Source organism: Silene latifolia, chromosome 3 (assembly GCF_048544455.1).
Source record: "Silene latifolia isolate original U9 population chromosome 3, ASM4854445v1, whole genome shotgun sequence".
In the NCBI taxonomy this organism is placed as follows: domain Eukaryota; kingdom Viridiplantae; phylum Streptophyta; class Magnoliopsida; order Caryophyllales; family Caryophyllaceae; genus Silene; species Silene latifolia.
In genome coordinates this window covers 137,057,873-137,080,126 of record NC_133528.1, presented here as the reverse complement: position 1 = coordinate 137,080,126, position 22,254 = coordinate 137,057,873, and the positions used below count along the sequence as shown (strand labels likewise).

The window sequence follows — 22,254 nt, the reverse complement described above, 5'->3', positions numbered from 1 at the left end:
CGGTTCGTGGGTAAGTGCGACTTGTGGTTGTGCAGATCTGATGTGCTCCCCAGACGTGGACGAGTAGATTGAGCATGTGGTGATAAAGGTGTCGCAGAGGCGGGTTTTATGGCGGCGAATGGATGATGAATGGAAAAGGACGTGAGTATGGATGTCGGCGGTTGTTGTGGCCGCTTTGAGGGTGAGAATGACGAGGTGCAAGTGCAGGTGGGGGAAGGGGTCCATGTTGGGGCGGGTGAGGTTATCGATTTTCTGGGGAGGCTGGGTTTTTTTGGGGGGTGAGGTTTATTTGTGTTATTAGTATTATAATTAGTACTCCAGTAAATAACTTTATTATTAAAGAAAAATAGAAATTAAAATTGAATGACCTGTTAGTCAGGTAGACGGTCATCCGAGTCTATTTTAAGAAGAGGATACTTAAAGTTAGATTTATTTTGAGTTAAAATGTAGTTTGGAGTATTACGAGAAGACCACCTATAGTTTAGAGTATTTATGTTAAATAACCCTATATTTTATTAAATTTAAATAACGTGTTCCGTGTTTTAAATTTCATGGGATGCCGTCTCCGTGTTCGTATCGTGTGTGTGTCCGTTTTAGCGCTACCTATTGTTAACACTACGAATTAAGATTTGTAATTAGAAATTTGAGGATTTGTTTAATTTTTTAGAGGGAGAGAAGAAGAAAGAATTTGTTGAAGGTGTGGAAAATTTATGAAAAAGAAATCTGAGTAAAATTTTTGTAGATAAGTAAAAGTAGTAACTAGATCATCGTATCCGATCCATTATCATCCGTATGAATTTTCTCAATCGGTACAAGATTGGGATCACATATCCCCGAAGAACCCAAGAATTCCAAGGAGCTAATAGAGTCCCAATTATTAATCCCAATATTAAAAGCCAAAAGCCACTATTGCCTTTATTATACATCACCAAGCATTGCCAATCACCAGCAAAATCTCATCCAGAATGTCGCGCATAGCTTAATTTTTATGCTTCTAAATCGGTAATGTTTTATTTTCACCCAAATTTCTTTATTAGATAAATGTTTCCTTTTTTTTTTTCTTGTTTACTGCTAATTTCTTTTGATGTTTACTTTTTGCTGTCTTTGATTCCAATTGTAGTTCAATTTGCTTCAGTTAGTTATTTGCTTTATCTGATTACAATAATTCTCCCCCGAAAGATAGTGAAGTACTCCGTAATTGACTGAGACGGAGTGAATGGGTCGATATTATATTATTTCCCTGTGCTCCTTTGTTTTACAAATGCTTGTTTAAGACGGGTAATCCATTTAAACTTAAAAACGAGTCAAATTTGAATTGATATACAAAATCTTACCCCAGTGCCTCAATAGCTCCCACAAATTGCTCGATAAGTTGTACTAGTAACACAAAGAGGCTATTTCCTAATAGCCCTAAAATAATATTGCATTGAGAAGTGCATGGAAGAACTGCTAGTTTACAAGAGAAAGAAGCGGAGCCATGGTAGTGAGCCATTTTAATTTATTTCATCATAATACAAAACCAAAGAGTAATGAATCTTTGGTTCCATTGGAGATATGACAACAGTTGATTTACAACTAGGAGTATTTAAGTAAAATAAAAGCTAGTTGTAATTTTCTTGTTTAAATTACTCAAAGTTGCAAGAAGAATGCTTTTGGAAAAATCTTAGTATGAACATAGCAGGCAACTTGATGGTAGTGTGACAGCACCTTCCTTTAGTCCCTTTACCGTCCTTTAATAATTGAAGATACGTTATTAATATGCAAACATCAACAACTACTTTGTGTTAAAACTTAAAACTGAAAAAAAAATAAAAAATGGCTACTGGAATTATACTTACAGTTGCTGAAAAACTGTATGCAGCACTCCACAGTAAGGAATTAAGAGATGTGTGCTCAATGTTTGGGTATGAATCCCAACTTGACGACCTTAAGCTCACTGTCTCCACCATCAAGTGTGTTCTGATTGATGCCGAATCTAAACACCAAGAGCTCGGTCATGGCGGTAGGGAATATATAGAGAGGCTCAAGGAAGCTGTTTACGATGTCGATGACCTGCTCGATGAGTTTAACACCATGGTCCAGAAGAATAAGCTCATCAAGGGTAGTAAGAGCTCTAAAAAGGTACGCCGCTTCTTCTCTCGTTCCAATCAGGTCCTTGTTGCTTTCAATATGTCGCGTGAGATTAAGAACCTTAGGAGCAAATTGGATAAAATTGCTAAAGATCGTCAACAATTTGGGTTTACTGATGTTTATGTGCCTATTAAGAGAAAACCAGAAACCATGTCTTTTGTTGGTGAAGATACTATTATTGGGAGAGAGGATGACAGGGAAGCTATTGTGAAAATGTTGCTTGGGGATTCTGACTCTGAGTCTTCTAATGTTGTTGGTCACAAGGTTTCTTACGTCACTGTTGTTGGGATTGGTGGGTTGGGGAAAACCGCTCTTGCTCAACTGGTTTATAGTGACAGTAGGGTTGAAAAGGCGTTTGAACTGAAGATGTGGGTTTGTGTTTCTGACGACTTTATCTTGGAAAAGATCTTTCGTCAGATGCTCGGAAGAGATGTGTTCAATATAGAAGATTTGCAAAGACAAGTTCGGAATATGATAGAGGGAAAAAGGTATTTACTTGTCTTAGACGATGTTTGGAGCGAAAGTCGTGATGAGTGGGATAAACTAAAGTCATTTCTGGATTTAGGTAACATGGGAAGTAGAGTAGTGGTTACTAGTCGCTCGAAGAAGGTTGCAAAAGTGGTTGCACATGATTTGATGTACGAGTTAAAAGGCCTCTCGAAAGAAAATTCTTGGAACTTATTTAAGAGATTGGCATTTGAACAAGGAAAAAAGCCTATGGATAGTACTCATCATCTCTTTGACATCGGCAAAGAGATTGTGAAAAAATGTGCTGATGTTCCTTTGGCCATAAGGGTAGCAGCTAGCATGTTATATGACCAGGATGAGAAAAAATGGATGTCATTAAAAAATGTTGCTAATTTGATGGAGATGGGACCAGGTCAGAATGGTGTAATGCCAATATTGAAGTATAGTTATTATCATCTCACACCGGCTTTAAAAAGTTGCTTTAGCTATTGTGCACTTTTTCCTAAAGATTGGAGATTAGACAAAGAATCATTAGTTAGGTTGTGGGTGGCACACGGATGCCTTGATCAACCAAGTGGCTATCAAAATGAAGAAGATGTAGGTGATGAGTACTTTTCTATGTTATTGCAAAGATGTTTTTTACAAGACGTCAAGAGGGATAGATATGGTGAAATTTATGAATGTAAGATGCATGATTTGATCCATGATCTTGCACAAGAAGTAGCTGGTAAAGAGACCATTTTATTAGATTCTTTTCAAGGCCACTTAAGCAGGAGAAATATTCATCTCTCATTTACAACTGATGTACATGCCCTCTTGACTAGTATTATTACTGAATTGGGTGAGACGTACACGTTGCGTACTTTTCTAAATCTTGGATACAATCTGCAGTTGTCGGAATCAAATGTCATTGCAATCTGTTCACACCTAAGAAGATTGAGGGTATTGGATTTGAGATACAGTTCTATCAGTACTTTACCAGATACTATGGGTAATCTGTCACACTTGAGGAATCTTAATCTTTCTGATAATGATGCATTGAGAGTTCTCCCGAACTCAATTACCAAACTGTATAACTTGCAAGTGTTGAATGTAGATAGGACTAGTGTATCAGAGCTGCCATTAGACATGAGGAAACTTGTGAATCTGAGGCACCTGTCTCTTCGTGGCTGCAGCTGTTTGAGGCATATGCCACCAGGTTTGGATACTTTGACAAGTCTGCATACTTTAACTACATTTGTGGTGGGAAAGGAAGTGCCTGACGAGGGTAATATTGGTAAGCTGAAAGACCTCAATGCTCTTGTTAACCTGAGAGGTAAACTCAATATTGTATTCAATAGTTATTCAACTTTTGATATGGCAAACTATAGGAACGTAGAGTTACTAAACGCAGCGCATCTTAAGAATTTGATCATACAATTTAGTGATCAAGGAGCTATTGATGAATCTTTATTGGCCTGTCTTAAACCTCATAGTAAACTCACAAGAATTAAAATCGAGAATTATGATGGGTTCAAATTACCTAGTTGGGCCAAGTCCCTAGCGTCTTCACTTCCGAACCTTGTTCAAATTAACTTGACGAATTTTGATGGCATAGAAATTCTCCCTTCACTGAGTCGACTTCGTCACCTCAAATGCCTTGAAGTCTTGGGTATGCCGAATGTGGAGTTTATGGAGAGTGAGGTAGTTGTCGGTCCTGGATATGACGAGTTACTATTCTACCCATCCTTGGAGAAGCTTGTCCTGTGTAAATTTCCAAAGCTAAAGGGATGGTGGAGCGAAGAGATAAACTGGGGGACAGGGAAAGTGGGTTCCCCTCCCGCGGTTGTCCCATCATTTCCCTCTCTACGTGAGTTGTGTTTGTATGATTGTCCAAGCCTGAGAAGTTTACCTTCATGTTCAAAATTATGTAATCTAAATTTGCATAAATATCACGGAACACTGACCTTCTTGGAGAATAAAAGAGCCGTTCCAGGTGATTCCACAAGAGGCTCGTCATCCAGCTTGTCTTCTGGTTTCCCCTTGTTATACATGGAGAGTGTGAGAACAGACGACACTAGAGCACTTGATTGCTTGTTTGAGAAGTATCCAGAGGGTATTCAATATCTAGGTATTCAGAATTTTGAGGGGGAGAGTTTGTCGACTTTAGCAGAAAAATGCATAGAGCACGCTCCTTATATTAAACATTTGGGAATATGGGACTGCCCAAACCTAATGAGTTTGTCAGGAGAGGTAAGGCACATTACTAGCCTGCAGATACTGACCATAGGGAGATGTAAAAACTTGGAATTGGAAAACAATAATGAAGAAGCAGCGACCGCGACGACGTCATGGGAATCCCTTCACTTGCTCTCTCAGTTGAGTTTCTATTCTCTCACAAAGTTGATAAATCTGCCAAAGGAGCTTCAGTACTTGACCTCGCTTCAATTGTTAAGGATAGAAGAATGTGAAAACTTGGAAGCGCTGCCGGAATGGATCAACAACCTCACATCTTTGATAACACTACACATTATCAGATGCGACAAACTGAAATCCTTGCCCGAAGCAATCGCACATATGCCTGCTCTGGAAACTCTTGGCATTTATGGCTGTGAAAACCTTACAAGAAGATGCCGGCAACCAGATGGTGAAGACTGGCCCAAACTACGGCACATCCCCCATTTAATTGTTCGATAATTAATTAAGAATAAAAACTGCAAGCATGGGTTTAGCTTTGTAAATAAAATTATCAAATTTGTAAAGATGATAAAATTGATGATGTATATAGTTTTGTTAAAATCCGACTTATAGGATTTGATATGTTGGAATTGGTTACTCTGCCATCAATGAGTCAACTTCTGCAGCTCAAATATCTTTAACTCGGAGATGTGCCTAACGTAGAGTTTATGGCGAGTAATGTAATTGTTGGTCCTTCAGATGATGAGTTACTAATTTCTAACCAGGTGGTGTTTTTTTTTTTTTTTGACAAAGGTGAAAAAATGTAGAGTTAAAAGCTCTTATTGCCATTGTAAAAGATTTTTTTTTTCTAAAACTGGCATTGTAAAAAATTATTTTCTATAATTGCCACTTTAGAATGTGTTTAACCTACTTAATTGTCATTAAATAACCTTTTACTTGATTAGCCGGTAAACGAGGAAAATATATTCATTGCCATCCTAAAACTTCTTTTTTTCTAATAATGCCATTCTAGAAATTTTGTTTCTATTAGTACCACTCTAAAATATACATTCCTTTCTTAATTGCCAACTCCTTACTTTGTTTACCTAAAACTGCCGGTTGCTCAATTGTGGTTAGAACATTAGTATCTATTTTTTTTAGGGAACTAATTTATTTATTTTTTAACTAGATCTCTCATTTTTAGAGGAAAATATATTCATTGCCATCCTAAAACTTCTTTTTTTCTAATAATGCCATTCTAGAAATTTTGTTTCTATTAGTACCACTCTAAAATATACATTCTTTTCTTAATTGCCAACTCCTTACTTTGTTTACCTAAAACTGCCGGTTGCTCAATTGTGGTTAGAACATTAGTATCTATTTTTTTTAGGGAACTAATTTATTTATTTTTTAACTAGATCTCTCATTTTTAGTACAAAAAACAGTTCACATTTTCGAAAATTGGAGTAGCAAACTTCAGACAATAGCTCATTGATGCAAATTGTAGGCTAATCAGTAATCACTACACCAAAAGATTTTCGTGTTAGTTATTTAGCATTTTCGTCTCGATTGTATTTGTAACGAAATGTTATCACAACAATTGCATATTCGATAATATAGACACCACTGTCGTAGCCTGTCGTGGCGAATACATAAGTCACTAGGTTCTCTCTCTTAAATCTACACGAAAAACACAAAAATTTAGTAACAAATATCATAACTAATTTTTCGGTACGAATTCACTATATACACCGTTCCGCAAATATCAATTGCGCCAATTTTAATTGATACGATTGTCAAATTATACCGTCTTTTAACAAAAACTCACAACTAAAATTTAATAGTTATACCGTCTAAAGTAGAGTAAAATAATGTAAATAACAATTAAAATAAAATATGTTGGTAAACTTAAAAATTAACATTTCTTCGAAACATGGCCTTCTGTTCTCCCATCTCTTTTAATTGCTTGCATGGCCTTCATATTGTAGAGTAGTAAGCTAAACGTCTTTGTTGTCATTATCCTGCATTAGTGAAAATAGTACAAATATTAGCATATATGCACATAGTCAATAGTAGAAGAAGTTGGGTTGTCTAACCTTATACTCCTCTTCAGCATCCTGGACACCAAAAACAAAAGTAAGATTATTGTTTTACGTATTAAAATCATCAACGCATATATATTTTCACATAAAAACTTCAAAAAAAACTCACCGGATTGTTTTTACTTCTACTTTCCGCACGTTTTTTTGTTATGACCATAATCACCGCATTTGCTACATCTTACTTTCCTTCCAAATCTGGTTACACTCCCATACTTGCTATTAGTTTCACCTTATTCTCTTCTTCTTTTATGTTGTTGTTTTCCTCTCTTCCTCTTCTTGAACTCGGGAGACAAAATTACATCTCCTTCAGCACGTGACCACATGTTCATACCATTTAGAGGCTCGATTGGATATGAGTATGCCTTGATATATGATGCTACACTGTAACAATCACTCACATAGTCTTCGGGATTGATTCGTGCTTCTTTTAAAGCGGCAATAGCGTGGATACATGGTATTCCCGTCAAATCCCATCCATTGCATTCACAATGCTTTTGTAAAATATTTACCACATAACCTTCACTTCCAAGCTTGACACTATATCTCCCGACACCATTGGAAGTGGCCTTCCATCCACTAAAAGTCTCCTTTAAAGATTGTATCTTACTTTGAATTCTAGGGCACACTTTACCTTGCATTTTTTCTCCAAGCGATCTTCTTTTTTTTACTCTTACCATTATTGTCTCCCTTATATCCTCTAACATGGTAATAATTGGTTTGTACCTTGCCTCCAATAAGACGCCATTAAAAACTTCTGCCATATTATTGTCGACGCTATCACACTGAGCATCACGCTTGAAAAAAAATCTACACCATTTTGTGGGATTCTTGTCTAAGAGAAATTGGTGTGCCTCTGTACTGAGCTCTCTCATTTCTGTCATATTATTGTCAAATGCATTTTTTGTGGATGACTTAGCTATTGCCCAAAAGATTTTCTTGTACAAATTACCCTTCCACTTTTTTCTCAAGTTTGCGTATACATGTCTAGCACATAGTCTATGCTCAGCTTCACTTAGAAGTTCTCTCACACATTCTACCAATCCCTAAAGGAAAAACAAATACAATATAATGAAACATAAGCACTATGTGAAACCCAATAAAAATTAACAAATTAATCGAAAAGACTGGCCAATCAAAATTAAGAAAATATAGTGATACCTTTTGCTGGTCAGATATGATTGTCCATCCTTTACCATCACAAAGATTTAGATCGTTAATGAGAAGATTCATAAACCAATTCCATCTATCATAGTTCTCCCGAGGAACGACTGCCCAAGCAAATGGATACATCTGATTGTTGGCATCTCTTCCAACAGCCACCAAAATTTGACCATTCCATGGCCCTTTTAAAAAACAACCATCAAGACAAATAACTCTACGACAAGATTCCAGCATGCCTTTCCTTAAACTATCTAAACACACATAAATCCCATTGAAAACGGAAGGCCCATCAGAGGTAGTTTTTTCTGTCTCAATTTTGACGGTACTCCCTTTATTGGTTCTCAATAATTCAAATGCATAGTCTCTAAGTTTTCCAAATTGTTCTTTGTAATCGCCAACAATCTCTTTCAGAGCTTTTTGTTTTGCACGCATGCATATTGTCATAGTTGGTTCAATGTTAATATCTGCATTAACGTAATCTCTAAACTCTCTTAATTTCCAACTTGGATAAACTCGTAACTTTTCTAAGTATCTTTTGCACAACCACCTTGCAGTAAGTAATCTTGACTTTTCATTAAAATCAAATGGTAAACAAGTATGAGGAGAGGGTAGTGATTTGATTTGAAAAGTTTTCTCCCCACATTTCCATGATGCCCATACTCTCCATTTACACCCTTCACTAGTACATTGAGCTCCTATCCTATTCCTATCACTCTTATATGTCTTTATTGCATAACCATTTAAAATTTTATAATTTTGTACCGCATCAATAAACTCCTTATCAGTAAACTGCAGACCCTTCTCAAAATCAACCATATTTGCCTTGGTCTTTGGATTAAATGTTGGAAACTTTTGTCCTTTATTATTTTGTTTTTCCAAATCATCCTCGGATTCGCTACTTTGTAAATCATGTAGGTTGTCTGAATCCCCATTCTCGTAATCAGAAATGTCATTTTCTTGACTCATTCCCACGCCATCATCAATAGACTTGTGTATATCAATCTCGGTCACCTTAGTTGACATTAATTTCTCATTCCTTAAAGTATCACCAACAATCTTCATCTCTTTCTTTTTATTACTTAATTTTTCTTTCACTAGTACTAGTTCCTCATCATCGTCATCAGAATACAAATTTTCATCAATGAAATACTTCATTTCATCATCATCTTCGTCATCATCAGACCCTCTATATTCCATCTTGTTATACTCTTCACCATACTCTTTATTAGAGGTCTCACCATCATAGTCATCCAAAGCAAAAATACTTGTCTCATGCTCAACATATAATTGAACAGAAGAATGCTGACAAAAACACAAAAGATCAAGGGTTTCTAATTCACTTTTAATTTCAACAAGTCCATTGTGTATTTCATGATTAGGCGTTCTAAAAAATATTTTCTTGATTTGCTCATCCTTGTACCCTTGTGATTTCACCAAATTTCTAATATCATCGACACTTACATAATTAAAGGGAATGGTTAAATCGACTACATCTCCCCCTATATAAATCAAATTTGGATTCCTCACAAAATATCCCCCATGATGTAGGTAAAAAGTCATTTCATCCATTCCGAAATTGATATCTAGAACTAACGAAAATAAAAGCTATCCGAGACGAAAGGGAGTGCGTAACTGGAAAACGTGACAACAAAATATAAAATTTAATCAAAGTCAAACCATTAACATACCTTCAATTGACGAAATTAGATGATTGGAATTTATTGATTGAAGAAAAGCAAAGTTGTTTGCCAAGAGTGTGCCGTTGAGTGAAGACGTAGGTTAAACTAGTTATGCTTTTGTCTTTCTTAATTTTTTAATATTTTTTTTTTGTGATAAATTTCTTAATATTCATTAATTATCAATTTTAGGTTATGTTTACCGGCGAGTTAAAAGCTCTTATTGCCATTGTAAAAGATTTTTTTTTCTAAAACTGCCATTGTAAAAAATTATTTTCTATAATTGCCACTTTAGAATGTGTTTAACCTACTTAATTGCCATTAAATAACCTTTTACTTGATTAGCCGGTAAACATAACCTAAAATTGATAATTGATGAATATTAAGAAATTTATCACAAAAAAAAAATATAAAAAAATTAAGAAAGACAAAAGCATAACTAGTTTAACCTACGTCTTCACTCAACGGCACACTCTTGGCAAACAACTTTGCTTTTCTTCAATCAATAAATTCCAATCATCTAATTTCGTCAATTGAAGGTATGTTAATGGTTTGACTTTGATTGAATTTTATATTTTGTTGTCACGTTTTCCAGTTACGCACTCCCTTTCGTCTCGGATAGCTTTTATTTTCGTTAGTTCTAGATATCAATTTCGGAATGGATGAAATGACTTTTTACCTACATCATGGGGGATATTTTGTGAGGAATCCAAATTTGATTTATATAGGGGGAGATGTAGTCGATTTAACCATTCCCTTTAATTATGTAAGTGTCGATGATATTAGAAATTTGGTGAAATCACAAGGGTACAAGGATGAGCAAATCAAGAAAATATTTTTTAGAACGCCTAATCATGAAATACACAATGGACTTGTTGAAATTAAAAGTGAATTAGAAACCCTTGATCTTTTGTGTTTTTGTCAAGATTCTTCCTGTTCAATTATATGTTGAGCATGAGACAAGTATTTTTGCTTTGGATGACTATGATGGTGAGACCTCTAATAAAGAGTATGGTGAAGAGTATAACAAGATGGAATATAGAGGGTCTGATGATGACGAAGATGATGATGAAATGAAGTATTTCATTGATGAAAATTTGTATTCTGATGACGATGATGAGGAACTAGTACTAGTGAAAGAAAAATTAAGTAATAAAAAGAAAGAGATGAAGATTGTTGGTGATACTTTGAGGAATGAGAAATTAATGTCAACTAAGGTGACCGAGATTGATATACACAAGTCTATTGATGATGGCGTGGGAATGAGTCAAGAAAATGACATTTCTGATTACGAGAATGGGGATTCAGACAACCTACATGATTTACAAAGTAGCGAATCCGAGGATGATTTGGAAAAACAAAATAATAAAGGACAAAAGTTTCCAACTTTTAATCCAAAGACCAAGGCAAATATGGTTGATTTTGAGAAGGGTTTGCAGTTTACTGATAAGAAGGAGTTTATTGATGCGGTACAAAATTATAAAATTTTAAATGGTTATGCAATAAAGACATATAAGAGTGATAGGAATAGGATAGGAGCTCAATGTACTAGTGAAGGGTGTAAATGGAGAGTATGGGCATCATGGAAATGTGGGGAGAAAACTTTTCAAATCAAATCACTACCCTCTCCTCATACTTGTTTACCATTTGATTTTAATGAAAAGTCAAGATTACTTACTGCAAGGTGGTTGTGCAAAAGATACTTAGAAAAGTTACGAGTTTGTCCAAGTTGGAAATTAAGAGAGTTTAGAGATTACGTTAATGCAGATATTAACATTGAACCAACTATGACAATATGCATGCGTGCAAAACAAAAAGCTCTGAAAGAGATTGTTGGCGATTACAAAGAACAATTTGGAAAACTTAGAGACTATGCATTTGAATTATTGAGAACCAATAAAGGAGTATCAAAAATTGAGACAAAAAACTACCTACCTCGATGGGCCTTCCGTTTTCAATGGGATTTATGTGTGTTTAGATAGTTTAAGGAAAGGCATGCTGGAATCTTGTCGTAGAGTTATTTGTCTTGATGGTTGTTTTTTAAAAGGGCCATGGAATGGTCAAATTTTGGTGGTCATTGAAGAGATGCCAACAATCGATGTATCCATTTGCTTGGGCGCTGTTCCTCGGAGAACTATGATAGATGGAATTGGTTTATGAATCTTCTCATTAACGATCTAAATCTTTGTGATGGTAAAGGATGGACAATCATATCTGACCAGCAAAAGGTATCACTATATTTTCTTAATTTTGATTGGCCAGTCTTTTCGATTAATTTGTTAATTTTTATTGGGTTTCACATAGTGCTTATGTTTCATTATATTGTATTTGTTTTTCCTTTAGGGATTGGTAGAATGTGTGAGAGAACTTCTAAGTGAAGCTGAGCATAGACTATGTGCTAGACATGTATACGCAAACTTGAGAAAAAAGTGGAAGGGTAATTTGTACAAGAAAATCTTTTGGGCAATAGCTAAGTCATCCACAAAAAATGCATTTGACAATAATATGACAGAAATGAGAGAGCTCAGTACAGAGGCACACCAATTTCTCTTAGACAAGAATCCCACAAAATGGTGTAGATTGTTTTTCAAGCGTGATGCTCAATGTGATAGCGTCGACAATAATATGGCAGAAGTTTTTAATGGCGTCTTATTGGAGGCAAGGTACAAACCAATTATTACCATGTTAGAGGATATAAGGGAGACAATAATGGTAAGAGTAAAAAAAAGAAGATCGCTTGGAGAAAAAATGCAAGGTAAAGTGTGCCCTAGAATTCAAAGTAAGATACAATCTTTAAAGGAGACTTTTAGTGGATGGAAGGCCATTTCCAATGGTGTCGGGAGATATAGTGTCAAGCTTGGAAGTGAAGGTTATGTGGTAAATATTTTACAAAGGCATTGTGAATGCAATGGATGGGATTTGACGGGAATACCATGTATCCACGCTATTGCCGCTTTAAAAGAAGCACGAATCAATCCCGGAGACTATGTGAGTGATTGTTACAGTGTAGCATCATATATCAAGGCATACTCATATCCAATCGAGCCTCTAAATGGTATGAACATGTGGTCACGTGCTGAAGGAGATGTAATTTTGTCTCCCGAGTTCAAGAAGAGGAAGAGAGGAAAACAACAACATAAAAGAAGAAGAGAATAAGGTGAAACTAATAGCAAGTATGGGAGTGTAACCAGATTTGGAAGGAAAGTAAGATGTAGCAAATGCGGTGATTATGGTCATAACAAAAAAACGTGCGGAAAGTAGAAGTAAAAACAATCCAGTGAGTTTTTTTTGAAGTTTTTATGTGAAAATATATATGCGTTGATGATTTTAATACGTAAAACAATAATCTTACTTTTGTTTTTGGTGTCCAGGATGCTGAAGAGGAGTATAAGGTTAGACAACACAACTTCTTCTACTATTGACTATGTGCATATATGCTAATATTTGTACTATTTTCACTAATGCAGGATAATGACAACAAAGACGTTTAGCTTACTACTCTACAATATGAAGGCCATGCAAGCAATTAAAAGAGATGGGAGAACAGAAGGCCATATTTCGAAGAAATGTTAATTTTTAAGTTTACCAACATATTTTATTTTAATTGTTATTTACATTATTTTACTCTACTTTAGACGGTATAACTATTAAATTTTAGTTGTGAGTTTTTGTTAAAAGACGGTATAATTTGACAATCGTATCAATTAAAATTGGCGCAATTGATATTTGCAGAACGGTGTATATAGTGAATTCGTACCGAAAAATTAGTTATGATATTTGTTACTAAATTTTTGTGTTTTTCGTGTAGATTTAAGAGAGAGAACCTAGTGACTTATGTATTCGCCACGACAGGCTACGACAGTGGTGTCTATATTATCGAATATGCAATTGTTGTGATAACATTTCGTTACAAATACAATCGAGACGAAAATGCTAAATAACTGTAACACCCCGGTTTATGAAGGAGCCTTTGGCAAGACATTCCCTAATAAACCGAACTGTTACCATCTCGGTTTCCCGAGGTAGTGAATAACAAATTAAACTCCAAGGCAATTTATTTAACATTTTAACTTAACTATTACAAATTCTCCTTCTAAATTAAATTACAAGAACTGACGTAAATAAATGTGAAGTCTTCTAGATGATGAACTAGCCACTAGGTCATCGATCCAATCTGCTCACACCCATCCAGCTCCCGTCCTATCTCATAAACCTGTCAAGTCTGCTCCCCATAAAACGGTTCATCACAGGTGTTCACGAATACACAGGGTCAACCACGAGGTTGAGTAGGGAAAACAATAAAACAGTAAATATGATATGCATGATACTCCGTCACCTCCATCTCCATCTCAACTCATCACACACAACCCCGGCACGCCCAGCCATACCGATCCCCGGTAGACTATATATATATCGACCGTAGTCGATCTGCCCGCTCGCAGCGGAGGACACCAGGGCAAATCCTGTAGAACCAGCCTGGGCCTTATCACAACATCACATCATATCTCATCATCGTCACCACCACACCATCCTCCAACTCCAATGCATATGCAATGCTCCACAGTAATCAATGCAACATGATATGTATATCAATGAATGAAATCATGCCAGCTATCAAAATAACGAAATAACATAATCAACCCGAACAGTTCAGTCAACCACACTCCAGTGTATGAATCATAACATAAATTACAACCACGCACAAGTCATCGATCACAGCTCGGTCACATGTAACACAACAACTCAACACAATTTAACAACACCGGTAAGTCAAGTGTATTTCCCTACCTCAGATCTGCAGTCAAATAGTCGGGTGCTCAGTGATAATCCACAATAATTCGCCCTCTGAAAGATAATGAAATGATAACCAATTACTTAACTATTCCCGTTCCCAAAATAGAAATTACTAAAAATAGAAACTTTCCCGATATAGAAACTTTTCTCTTTTAACAAACCCGACTCAAAATCCATTTCTAATTATATTAACTAATTCGGAAATTACATTAATTAATTATTTAGGAGACTCGGGAATTAACTAATTAATTTAAAATACGACCCGATACGAAATATAACGATTAAATCAATAAAAACCGTTTCGAACCACCAAAACAGCCCGTACCCCTTCGCACTCATCCACGCACCACCACAGGCCACCGTGAGGCCGTGTCAACCACCAGCCCCAACACCCACTTCAACCCAGCCACCCGAGACCACCTCCAGTAGGGTCGACTCCCGCCGGCGAGGTGAACCACGGCCGCCAAAACACCTGGTTCACCACCACGCAACACCAAACATCCCATTTCCTCGACTCACAACCACCGCACCTATTGCCTATCCCCTGCCCAAACCACCACCGTGTTGTACTCCGTCAACCCACGATTCCGCACACCGTGGCACCACCACTTCGACCTCCCCCGAGTCCACGGTGGTGCCACCCCAAACCTAGTCGTCTAAAACTCGTCTCAAACCATACACAAACCCGTTTCGACTACCCATGTCGACAACACCCTCTGCCGCCATATCCACCACCTATAACCACCCTAACAACCACCACTACACTCGTCACCTGCTACCCATTTCCCCTACCCCGTCGACAACCACCATAAACGCCCTTATCAGATACGAAACAACCACCAAAAACCCCGACATAACAATGAAAACAGAAAAGGGTGTGGAGTGCTTACCTTGCAGCCACCACCACAGCCACCACGGCCACCCACGACCGTCGACAAAAGTCCCTAGCCCTTCCTTGCTCTGCTGTCAACACTCACGGCCACACCCTCTCCCTCTCTAGGCGTGAAATCTGGTGTTTTGGTGTTGGTGAAGGAGGGAGGCGGGTTGAGGTGTTGCTAGGGTAAAATTAGGTTAAAACTTAGGTTAGAGAAAGATGTTGGGTGTTGGGTTAATTGGGTTAAACATGATATTGGGTAAACCCAAATGGGTCGAGGGTAAATGGTTTAGCTCACGTCTCGAATACCATATAAACCCGTCTCAAATAACTTATGCAACAACTCGCTTTTACGATATCAACACGACTAAACAATTAACTCGACTCAACTATTACCCCGACATAATTAGTAAAATAATATATATAATAATTATATATAATAATATCCGTTTAGTTAATTATATTATATAAAATACGGGGTATTACAGTCTTCCCCCCTTAAAATGAACTTCGTCCCGAAGTTCGCTCATCTACCAAACCTCCAAGTACCACCGTGGTTACCAAAACAGATTTCCTAGTACCAGATCTCATGAACTTAAGCGGGTGAAACGGTATGTTACATTCTACCCTCCTAAAAAGAAAGTTACGTCCCGGAACTTACTTCATGCAAATCTATTACCACTCATGAACTCGTGCAACTATCGGAGCGCTATAACAAAGAGCAGTTTAATTACACAACATAGAGAACTCATTTGTATGGGTACCACGCAACGAAATATCGAAAAACATCGGCTTGAACAAACTACGATCTACAACTTGATCAACACCACAATCTATACACAAGTGGAACATAAACCTTAAGATTTTACAATCCTACCCAACTAAAAACATGGTTACGTCCTCGTAACCTCTTCTCAACTTTCATATTCCAATGTAACAAAACACCACAACAACATGTAATCGAAAAGAACACATGACCAAAAGATTGCGCAAAAAGAACATTAAAGTTGAAAACAAGGTTTTATTATGAAATTAACTGATTGTCAACAAGTATCACTTATTACTTAGTTCATGCTTGACTTAAAACACAACATCGAACTAAAAGAACAACGAGAAGGAACCAAAGGTTTACACGGTTTCACAAACAGAGACCGATCATGGTGTTACTAGCCCTAACCTAACGGTCCTTAGTTCGCGCTTCCTCTTTTTCGTGACTTCGTGTCATTCCCTTTCTGGTTCACCTCTTCCCCGAAGTCCGCATGGGTGGTTCAACGTACTTTCGGCATCGGGTACATTAGCGTAAAATTCGTGTCTCAGTCGCTCGCTATGAAGTCAAAGGTATGCTCGGGCGGGTATTTGGCCCCGCCGCAGTAATTGGGGTCACGGAATAGCCTCATGCAATGGGTGGTCAACTCTCTCATATAAAATCGTTTGCTGTCCTTTAGTGTGCCAGAGTCAGGAATAGAATCGATAAGGGTATACGCTCTTAACTGAGTATTAGTTAAATACTCAGGGTGCCCATTATGGCCATACATGTCCATGGCAGTGCAAAGTCTCTCATAATGCTCATTAAAGTCAGCATCAAGTGACATGTAACAGTCTTGCGGGTGTACATTGTAGGGATCCATCCTACAAAATGGAAGGTTAACAAATTTAGACACAAGGGTGTTAAGACAAGGGACTCATCCTCGAGGTTTAAGTGTGCGAAAGATATTTAACAAGTTTTCAGGGTAACTGTTGTAATACCAGGGTTTTGGTCAACTCAAGATCATCACAATTCGCATTATCTACCAGAGAACAATCATTTTAGAAATATCAACTGCAAGAATACACGTAAACCAAAGATACAATCTATATTGACCCCACCAAATTCCACTCCCAAGTCAAAACTGTTACCAATTCCGAATAATTGAACAATCTGCTACTAATAAATCACCAGGAGTATTAAAATATGCGGTACATGAGCATTACTTAAACACCTCGAAACCATAGAAAACATCACACGTAATCAAAACCTTTTTACTCATCAGACATACAACCCGAATTGGCCAACTTGTTTGATATAAATTCTGAAACATATTCGCTAATAAAAGTAACAACATATGATCCATGCCAACACAACACTACTTCCATATCACACATGTGTTTGACATCATAGCAACCATATCGTTCAATTGTGTCCAAAGAACTTAGTACCACTCATTTTCAAAGAAAACAACCGATATCGCATAAATAGTTTAAACACACATTCACCATCGTATACTTTGTAGAATTCTAGCTATAGTAAAAGATTAGCAACTTGGAAACTTCACTGATTTGCACGACTTAAATACTTAGGCAACCCGTAGACTCAATTAAATGTAACTATAACGACTATCATTTAAACCAATGCATATCATGTGAATCATCAAAGGGTTATCCTATTATAATTGTCAACATAGTTATCATAACAATCTTCATGTTAATATAATTGATAGTAACGACACGAGAATATAAATATGTCAATTGTCGTGTTATATCAAACAGTTTCCCTTATATCATACCCATGCATTTGCAAGAATCACTTTAGTGCTTTACGACATTGTAATAACGAACATATTCAATAACAAAAATAACAACACTGTTTTATTATCATGTTATAGGTTTTAGGTTCGATCAAAATAATTTAATACAATGAAGGCAATAAGTATAACTATAGGCACACAGACTCACATAAAGGACCTTAGGACTTAGATGACATCCTACATGTGGGAACATTTAGACATAACTATTACTACCGTTCCTGTGTAAAATATTTAACATCATTATAGTAAATATTCATGCGAGTACATTAGGACATTTAACGCCACCAAATTTACCAAGATATGATAATATGGTTTTATGTTTATGTATACCCGACCACTATACGAATATGATGAATAACAGAGGTATTACAACATGCCACAAAATATGCAAACAACTGGACTCGTACAAACATTTCGCCCTCGATTAAGAATCAAATTAAGCTATCCAAATTTTACTCATGCTATCATGCCAACAATGTTATCAACTAAGTTTTAATTGTATCACTTGTTAAGATATATACTACTGAACATGCGTGCTACTATCATCATGTAAAACATTATAATTTCACTTTACTAAGGCTCATTAATTAATCAAACAACTGTATGAAAACTTAACATAGAACGTACATTTTACAGGTCATGATTCACGTTGTAACTTTCAAAATCACGAATAAACAGCCGTCCAACGAAAACTTGAGTTACATTACTTTTCATAACATACAGAGAGTTAATAGTTCGTGATAAAAAGAAGGAGGTCGAAAGTTCAAGAATTCAATTTCTAAAAATTTTTACAACTCAGTTGGTCCAAACAAGTATGTGACAGCAATTGGTCCGAAACTTGGGTCAGTTTGCAAAGCTTACCATTTAATATAGAGACATCAAGAATTTTCGTGGCTTATCAATTTGGAAACATGTGCGAAACCTCTAGTCGATGGAGTTGGAATTATGCAAAAATCATTTACACAAATTAAATGAGGATTTTTACAAAAACGTTGGTCAAAACATCACTGCACAGGAACTTCCCGACCACAGCCCACTAAAACATTTATTACTCTTAATCCGTATACCCTATAAGCATGAAACCAACGCCAAAAGAACACTAACTCACGAGGCTATTTCTCATAAAATTTTCATCCGTAGAAAATTAACAGGAAGGAAATGACAGCAAGATCAATTACAGAGTAAAATCAAACAAAACGGATTTCAACACTAAATCATTCATTTTCCATGTTCCAAGCTCTTACAACCATACTATCGATACTAACTCATCCTAACTTAAATCTCACGCTTTTGTATTTACGTAAACATCTATCCCATAGAAGTCCCTTCGCCTCCCGACCTACCCCTTACATCTAATCACGATTGCTACGACTAGAAACAAGCAATTCAATGGTGTCTCTCATTACTATCACGATACTATACTAGCATGGCTTTGGGATCACATAACCACATATTACCGACACATAATAGCACTATCAACACGTCATTCACATCCATCCAGTTAAATATCATAAATTCGCAATTATTCTCATGCTCACGATTACCACAATCCAACGCTTCATTGATTATCCATCCAGATAAATATCATAATTTCAGCACTAGGTCTCAAGGTATACATCAACTCGCTTATATCCAAGGTTTTCCTTCTAACTACCCCATTCACTCGTTTTCTCTTGGGTTGCCTGGTTCAAAACTGAGAGGGCAAAAGAGCACGCATTAAGGGCGCCTTCTTAACCGCACTGTGAGCTCCTAACAGTTTATTCCCAGGGGTTCATTTTATTCAGACACATCCTACGTTCATTGGGTTCATTGGTTTAGGCCTGAGGATCGTTCGCTCTGATACCACTTTGTAACACCCCGGTTTATGAAGGAGCCTTTGGCAAGACATTCCCTAATAAACCGAACTGTTACCATCTCGGTTTCCCGAGGTAGTGAATAACAAATTAAACTCCAAGGCAATTTATTTAACATTTTAACTTAACTATTACAAATTCTCCTTCTAAATTAAATTACAAGAACTGACGTAAATAAAGGTGAAGTCTTCTAGATGATGAACTAGCCACTAGGTCATCCGATCCAAAGGCCTCACACCCATCGCTCCCGTCCTATCTCATAAACCCGTCAAGTCTCGCTCCCATAAAACGGTTCATCACAGGTGTTCACGAATACACAGGGTCAACCACGAGGTTGAGTAGGGAAAACAATAAAACAATGAAATATGATATGCATGATACTCCGTCACCTCCATCTCCATCTCAACTCATCACACACAACCCCGACGCCCGACCATACCGATCCCCGGTAGACTATATATATATCGACCGTAGTCGATCCGCCCGCTCGCAGAGGACACCAGGGCAAGTCCCGCAGAACCACTGGGCCTTATCACAACATCACATCATATCTCATCATCGTCACCACCACACCATCCTCCAACTCCAATGCATATGCAATGCTCCACAGTAATCAATGCAACATGATATGTATATCAATGAATGAAATCATGCCAGCTATCAAAATAACGAAATAACATAATCAACCCGAACAGTTCAGTCAACCACACTCCAGTGTATGAATCATAACATAAATTACAACCACGCACAAGTCATCGATCACAAATTTCGGTCACATGTAACACAACAACTCAACACAAGTTAACAACACCTAAGTCAAGTGTATTTCCCTACCTCGATCTGCAGTCAAATAGTCGGGTGCTCAGTGATAATCCACAATAATTCGCCCTCTGAAAGATAATGAAATGATAACCAATTACTTAACTATTCCCGTTCCCAAAATAGAAATTACTAAAAATAGAAACTTTCCCGATATAGAAACTTTTCTCTTTTAACAAACCCGACTCAAAATCCATTTCTAATTATATTAACTAATTCGGAAATTACATTAATTAATTATTTAGGAGACTCGGGAATTAACTAATTAATTTAAAATACGACCCGATACGAAATATAACGATTAAATCAATAAAAACCGTTTCGAACCACCAAAACAGCCCGTACCCCTTCGCACTCATCCACGCACCACCACAGGCCACCGTGAGGCCGTGTCAACCACCAGCCCCAACACCCACTTCAACCCAGCCACCCGAGACCACCTCCAGTAGGGTCGACTCCCGCCGGCGAGGTGAACCACGGCCGCCAAAACACCTGGTTCACCACCACGCAACACCAAACATCCCATTTCCTCGACTCACAACCACCGCACCTATTGCCTATCCCCTGCCCAAACCACCACCGTGTTGTACTCCGTCAACCCACGATTCCAGACACCGTGGCACCACCACTTCGACCTCCCCCGAGTCCACGGTGGTGCCACCCCAAACCTAGTCGTCTAAAACTCGTCTGAAACCATACACAAACCCGTTTCAGCTACCCATGTCGACAACACCCTCTGCCGCCATATCCACCACCTATAACCACCCTAACAACCACCACTACACTCGTCACCTGCTACCCATTTCCCCTACCCCGTCGACAACCACCATAAACGCCCTTATCAGATACGAAACAACCACCAAAAACCCCGACATAACAATGAAAACAGAAAAGGGTGTGGAGTGCTTACCTTGCAGCCACCACCACAGCCACCACGGCCACCCACGACCGTCGACAAAAGTCCCTAGCCCTTCCTTGCTCTGCTGTCAACACTCACGGCCACACCCTCTCCCTCTCTAGGCGTGAAATCTGGTGTTTTGGTGTTGGTGAAGGAGGGAGGCGGGTTGAGGTGTTGCTAGGGTAAAATTAGGTTAAAACTTAGGTTAGAGAAAGATGTTGGGTGTTGGGTTAATTGGGTTAAACATGATATTGGGTAAACCCAAATGGGTCGAGGGTAAATGGTTTAGCTCACGTCTCGAATACCATATAAACCCGTCTCAAATAACTTATGCAACAACTCGCTTTTACGATATCAACACGACTAAACAATTAACTCGACTCAACTATTACCCCGACATAATTAGTAAAATAATATATATAATAATTATATATAATAATATCCGTTTAGTTAATTATATTATATAAAATACGGGGTATTACAATAACTAACACGAAAATCTTTTGGTGTAGTGATTACTGATTAGCCTACAATTTGCATCAATGAGCTATTGTCTGAAGTTTGCTACTCCAATTTTCGAAAATGTGAACTGTTTTTTGTACTAAAAATGAGAGATCTAGTTAAAAAATAAATAAATTAGTTCCCTAAAAAAAATAGATACTAATGTTCTAACCACAATTGAGCAACCGGCAGTTTTAGGTAAACAAAGTAAGGAGTTGGCAATTAAGAAAGGAATGTATATTTTAGAGTGGTACTAA

At 37.3% G+C, this 22,254-nt stretch overlaps 1 protein-coding gene across 2 annotated transcripts; it reads left to right on the top strand.

Annotated features, from left to right (window-relative positions):
- The first annotated feature begins 654 nt into the window (after window positions 1-654).
- LOC141648124 (putative disease resistance protein RGA1) lies at window positions 655-5,530 on the top strand. 2 transcript variants are annotated; one of them, XM_074456608.1, is made up of 2 exons: window positions 655-1,002; window positions 1,862-5,530. In XM_074456608.1, exon 2 carries the CDS (start codon window positions 1,897-1,899, stop codon window positions 5,272-5,274), a length of 3,378 nt encoding a protein of 1,125 aa, XP_074312709.1. In that variant the 5' UTR covers window positions 655-1,002; window positions 1,862-1,896; the 3' UTR covers window positions 5,275-5,530. The 2 variants fall into 2 exon arrangements, with proteins under 2 accessions (XP_074312709.1, XP_074312710.1); XM_074456609.1 differs by having other exon boundaries at window positions 1,841-5,530.
- Window positions 5,531-22,254: the final 16,724 nt, after the last annotated feature.